Here is a 5,953-nt window from a genome sequence, read left to right as displayed (position 1 = left end):
GCCTGTACAAACCCCTGACTTTGTGGGAAGCCGACCCAGGCCTCTAGCAGCGTACCGCGGTGTTGAGATGACATGTTCAAAAGATGTCAGGTGTCCACATACTGTACCAGTATGGAACGTTAGATAACTTTTAATATTAAGCTTCTTATGACATTTGCGCTAACTACTGAATGCCTTTGCCCATAAGCTAGGCAAAGTAAAGTTATCACATCCACACTTACTTTGTTACACACAAACATAGCTGTCGTTTTAGGATTAGATAATTCTGCATTATTCAGGACACTGCCAACTACACACACACACACAGTAGTTAGGTACAGCAGTTTATGGTTAAGACAAAGTTACTCATCCATTATGCTAACAGGTTTCACTATTGGCCACCAAAGTGTTTGCTTGCTAGCTCGATAGCTAGGTAACGTTAGCTTAAATAGTGTAAAATTATCTTGTTCTCTAAGACTGGATACTAACAAACGGAGGGCAATAAACTGACTAATAAACTTTCATAAAGTGTCTGTGCTCTCTTGTTTGCTCCCTTGCTAACATTACCTGTTGCCCTGCTCAGAGGTAACTTAGTAAATTAAGTTAGTGTCATGTACTCAGTATTATTTCACTCGGCTCGTCAGTCCCGCCTCCGCGCGAGTCCTGCTCTCTTCTGATTGGCTGAGTGACGTATCAAGACCCCTGTTAATGGTTCAAATATTAATATGAGAAAGGTGGGTCATTTTAATATGAATTACATCATATAAATATGCCAGCTATTTAATATATATGTTTGAAGTGGTATAAGGTCCAAATGAACCAAAAATTAATTTAAAGAAATTTTAGTAGTTTTTTTTTATTTCGTTCAAGGTGTGTTTTTTTTTTTTTTTTAAAAACTTACTTTACTTTTTTTTGCATTTATGGAGACCTACACTCACCTGTACAAATATACTGAACTCACATAATCACACATTAGACCCACCCCGTATCCGTAACTACCCTGGGACTGCACTCAGTACAAAAAAGAAACAATAAAATTAAATAAATTACCAAACAAATGAAGTAAAAATAAAAAATAAGTAGAGAGTAAATATTATATATAAAATGTGGGTGCTCCAATGTATAAAGTGTTAAAATAGGACAACGTATTTCAGGTGGCGTCATAGTTAGTTCCTTTTATTCAATAAATGGAAACCATATCTTAAACTTTTCATAGGACTCAGTATGGCTTATTTTCTCAAGCTGGAGCAAGGACAACACCTCCTGTATCGATCTCTTGAAAGGGTTTCTTTTGTTTTTTTAAATTCATGAGTTAGTGTGTGCGCTCGCGCTCTTTTAAAAAGTGCAGGGATACAGCCTTTATCATTTAACAATACATTTGCATAGATAGAAATGAAATGTGTCCACTGTGCAGCCAGGGGTACCTGGGTTTTCAGTGTCCTGCTCGAGGAAACTACAATTCACGGATGGGGAGGTGGTAGGGTTGAACCACCAACCCTACTGTGAAATATCCACTCTACCTACGCAGTTCGATGCAGAAAGTGTTATTATTCATGATTTTAATTCCTCATCCTTACTTTAATTGTTTATTGGAGATGTAATTCTGAGTTTGACGGAAAACCCAATCTTTCCTTTACCTCATGATGCTTTGCACAGAGGTTAAAGGAAAAGTGTTTAAGGCCATAGGACTGCATGCTTCTTATGTTTGATTGTAGATAACATGACTCAAATGCTTCCTAGCAAAACTGAGTTAGGCTTGAGAGATCTGCAAGTATAAAGTATAACATATGCTGTCCATATTTCCCCCTGACAGAGAATTCGGGATGTTCACACCTCAACCCTTCACCCAAATATCCACAAAGGTTGAAAGAAACTGATGAGTATAATTTGTTACCTTGTGAATAAAAATTATGCTTACATTAAATTAGATCTACATTAAGAGTGCATAAAATAAAATCCATCCACCATTAATTCCTTCTTGTATATGACCACATGTGTATCCCAGGAATAAAATATTAGTTGACAAAAGAGTCACACAAGAACCATAATTCAATACACTCATGTCAAGACTGTTACACACTCAAAATCATGTTCAACTGAGAGCATTCAAGCGTTTGATAGATCTTTAATGGCCATGTTATGATCTGAAATGCAGAGAGACAGGAAACTAAGCTTTTAGAAGCTTGTGAAACCAAGAATAAAAACCCAATTCAGATTGAAGGAACCAGTCTGTAAGAGATGCATTCCTGCTGGGAGAAAAACAAAACATGCATTTTTAGTTGTTGAAGATAAATATATATAGTGCAATGTAAACTTGAAACATGATTACTTGGGAGGGGAACTTCAGGAATCAGTGATGGTAAGTGGCCCAAGAACTGCTTTTTGTACTATTCCATGCTTCCCTGCAAGACAAAACAAAAACAAATCCAGTTTCAGTATTGTACAATGAGACCAGCTTAATACGGCAGAAGTTGTGCAAATACCTGATGTTATACTCCTCATCCTCCTGGACTTGCAGCTGGACTCACAGCAGTCACAAAGATTACTATATCCAGAGTTGTCTAGCAGCTTCCAGCTGAGTTCATGAAGATTGAAGAGAATCTTTCAGATTAATCAGACCTACCACCAACTGGGGGTTATAAGGCTTCCTCTACATGAATAGGAAGATCTTATTGCATTCATATGAGTTTTGTACAATTTGTACATTTTGTACAGTTATTGTTTTTACATTGAATTTAATGAAATATCTATAATGTCATTAGTCAGGGGCCATCAATTTATTCTGATAGAAAAAAGGAAAAAGTTTGGGAACCACTGATATACGAAGCCAAATTGATACGTGGTTAAAGCTCAGTGTTTAGTTTACATTTAACTGACAGCACACTAGGCAAAAACTACCAAGTTATAATATACTGATGCAGTTTATAAAGTGACTTTTTTACCCATGTTCTTTGTTATAGTAGCAGGCCTTGTTGGTGTTGTCAAGACCAATGGGATCCCAAGCCACAAGTTTGCAGTGAATAAACACCTGTAGTAACGTCACAAAGCATAAAGGTTTCCAGTATACACACACACCATAGTCCCAATATAAAACCCTGCATCTAAAAATTAGCATGCAACATTGATTGGATGAGGCTAGTTTACCTCTTCTCCGAGACCAAACCTAAAGGCTTGAAGGGATAGATGGATCTCTGATGATTTCTGCCTTGGTTCGAATTTTGAGCGAGATACCTTACTGTCCACCAGACATCTGTTTCGTTAAAGAACACAAATTTCTTGTTTACCTCCAATGTCTGGACCAAAAAGTTCTGAGAATCATTTATCACCAGTGTACAAAGTATACCCCTTATTGGCGATTATCGGGTATATACTGCTTTCAGGCAACAGCTCTGATGTGGTAGCCGCTACACATTCCTCAAGAAGCAGCAGCAAGGGCTGATGGGACATCTGCGCCACACTAGCCATGATGGGGATAAAGGAGCCCAGAGGAAAACTGGTAGATTCAGCAGGGCCTGAGAAGTCATCTACAAGAGGAGATAAAGAATCATTAAGCTACAGGAGTCAGAATTCTGACGTTTCCAGTGAGATGACATTTTACACCCACCATTCATAAGTCCGATGTGGAACACTAGATCTCCTTGACCATATGTATGAAACACAGGGTTATGAGCCCGAGGGTACCAGTCTTTGGGCCTGCATGAAATAAAGCAGAGCAAGTACAGCAACTGCTCACATTAATACATGCATCTGTAGAACTCCAACAGCAAGATGCTTTTGCTCACTTTTACCCAACACAGCTTCAAAAATGAGTTGTACACACCCACCTTTCATATGTACAGACAACTAGGCGAGTGAAGGAAAGAATTTGAGAACCAGGAGGGGAAACGTAGGTCAGATCATTCGTGTACATTAGCTGATCCCCAGTAACCTATGAGAAAGACAAAATGCCACTAAGCTGCAGAAAACACAGTCGACTCACAGTTTGCAGGTGGAAGTGTGCCACTCACCAGTCTCCTGAAGTTACAATCATTGACACCGACGCTGAAAACGGCCTCCCTGGCTGAAAGGCTGGTGGGGAAACAGTTACCCAGACGAAGGAGTGAAGTGTTGGCCTGGGATCTGCTCTCAGTCCACACCAGAGTCACCAAATCAGGCCTGCAGTCCAGTTTCATGTCTGTAAGGAACACAATACAAAGAACTCAAATTTCCACACATTAACAGAGTTAAAGATGATGAATTGCTGCAATGTTACCTGCATACACTGACACAACTGCTGCCAGGCTCAGAAGCAGTGCACATTGACAAAAGAAAGCCATCATGACTAAACACTTACTTCTACCACTGTGGGTGGTTTTATTCCTGACTGAGAGGCATCAATCAAAAGAACCTCTTTCACCTGATGTGTGTCAGCAGACTCAGGTGCAGCGGCCATCAGCCTGATTACAACAAGCTGGGAAAGAAACGTATTACATCATCGTTTTACTAGACTCATTTCATTTTGATATGGTGTAGATTGAGCACCATTTGGTTTTTCTTATTTGTTCATAATTGTCATGAAAGGACATCGTGAAGTAACACATTTTATGATATATTATGATATGCATGCTCAAGGTGAGGAAGCAAGGTAACCAGACAATCTATAACTATAATTGCAACCATACTGCAGGCAGTAAATATGGGTTAAGAACCATGCAGAAAGACTTGCCTTTGCATGTCCATTGATTTTAAATTTATGGTCAGAAAGTAGGAAAACCCAATGCAACAATCAAGTGTCCCAAACGTGATTCTTCAATCAGAATCCACATCTATGTAAAATTGGTCTGGCCCAGTAATGGCCCACACAGTCCAATTACACTTGGCCCGGATTCAAAAATGAAGATCTGGTAGTCACTTATGGTCCATGACATAATCATATGTCAGCCAACTGTATGACCATAGCAGGCCCATACTCATTGTCTGAGTAATGACATTTTACAGGATTGCAAATGGTGTGAAAAATCACTAAATATTTGTAATACTGTTGTTGAGGCATTTTTCACTTTTCTTTTTAATGACACATTTGACAAAAGACCTCACATACAGACTGACAGTTTTCATAGAGTTGGACAACTTGCATATGCTGCCTCAGTTGTATTATCAGTAAGAGCAGAATTCAAGTACCTATGTCATGGCTCGCTGCTAGTGCTTGAGGAAAATTGCTCCCATTGCTCACAGAAATTGGTTCTGAGGACCTGAATGCCATATAAGTTATCATAAATGAGACAGTCTCATGGCGAAATAGCTCAGCTGGTCCTTTAATTACAAAGTCAAATTTGTACATATGTAAGTTTATTGGTCTGTTACTATAAACTTGAAAGACTAGTGACAAACATGGCCCACTTATGAGTTTATAAGCTTAGACTTTAACTCATGGACAACCAGCAGTAAGCTAGTAGGTTAGACAGACACTGTATGTGACTTAATATATAGATCATGTATTTCAGCTCATTCCCTGGAGTTGTGATCACTTTATGGGGAACTTATCAAGTGATGAAAAGAAGTTTCATTGAGTGCTATTGGCTGCGGTTTTGAGCCTGGATAACAAATGCAATAAAAGTAGAATGTCGGCAATTTACAATAGGTTTTATTTGTACAGAGGGTTAAATTAGTCTGCAGACAATTTAAAGTCGAAGTCATGCAAAGCTGGTGTCCCAACATCTTGTCAGTCAGGAGGCTGAGGTCATGCTGCTCCTGGCAATCTGTTGTGCATGCTCATAGTCTCCATCAGCTAACACTGGGGCTTTCCTGTGAACAAGTTCAGAACTTTAGTCCAGTCTCAGTACAAGGCTCAATGACATTAATTTCACCTGAGTCTGCAGCAGTGACAGACACCTCTGATTTGCCGTGAGACTTTGAGTCAGATGGATCCACGATGATCAGGGGTCCTAACACAGATTTGTGACTGAAGCTGTGGGATTCTGACAAGGAAAAAAAA

The 5,953-nt window shown here is 39.2% G+C and overlaps 1 protein-coding gene and 1 long non-coding RNA gene across 3 annotated transcripts; both read right to left on the bottom strand.

The window, feature by feature from the left end:
- Nucleotides 1–2,084: 2,084 nt before the first annotated feature.
- LOC118334867 (zona pellucida sperm-binding protein 3-like) lies at nt 2,085–4,325 on the bottom strand. 2 transcript variants are annotated; one of them, XM_035670944.1, is made up of 10 exons: nt 4,232–4,325; nt 3,987–4,153; nt 3,804–3,907; nt 3,584–3,672; nt 3,323–3,503; nt 3,124–3,229; nt 2,922–3,007; nt 2,463–2,554; nt 2,309–2,381; nt 2,085–2,228 (listed from the first exon to the last, which is right to left on the bottom strand). In XM_035670944.1, the coding sequence occupies exons 1-9, from the start codon at nt 4,296–4,298 to the stop codon at nt 2,323–2,325; spliced, it is 951 nt and encodes a 316-aa protein (XP_035526837.1). In that variant the 5' UTR covers nt 4,299–4,325; the 3' UTR covers nt 2,085–2,228; nt 2,309–2,322. The 2 variants fall into 2 exon arrangements, with proteins under 2 accessions (XP_035526837.1, XP_035526836.1); XM_035670943.1 differs by having other exon boundaries at nt 2,085–2,225.
- A 1,257-nt stretch (nt 4,326–5,582) lies between these two features.
- Nucleotides 5,583–5,937, bottom strand: LOC118335095. Its single transcript, XR_004797042.1, has 2 exons — nt 5,851–5,937; nt 5,583–5,763 (listed from the first exon to the last, which is right to left on the bottom strand). It is a non-coding gene; the product is annotated as an uncharacterized LOC118335095 (long non-coding RNA).
- Between the last annotated feature and the right edge of the window lie 16 nt (nt 5,938–5,953).

The sequence above is a fragment of the Morone saxatilis genome, unplaced genomic scaffold (assembly GCF_004916995.1).
Source record: "Morone saxatilis isolate NCDOM2014 unplaced genomic scaffold, NCSU_SB_2.0 Contig23, whole genome shotgun sequence".
Taxonomy (NCBI): domain Eukaryota; kingdom Metazoa; phylum Chordata; class Actinopteri; family Moronidae; genus Morone; species Morone saxatilis.
This window is presented reverse-complemented; position numbering and strand designations above follow the sequence as displayed.

Bases quoted from the DNA above. Each gene is read 5' to 3' on its own strand.
- LOC118334867 (XM_035670944.1), bottom strand. From the start codon at position 4,298: ATGATGGCTTTCTTTTGTCAATGTGCACTGCTTCTGAGCCTGGCAGCA. The intron at 3,673-3,803 runs GTGGGTGTGTAC...TATTTCATGCAG, and splicing joins GTTGTCTGTACATATGAAAG to GCCCAAAGACTGGTACCCTC. The intron at 2,555-2,921 runs GTAAAAAAGTCA...TCATGAACTCAG, and splicing joins TACTATAACAAAGAACATGG to CTGGAAGCTGCTAGACAACT.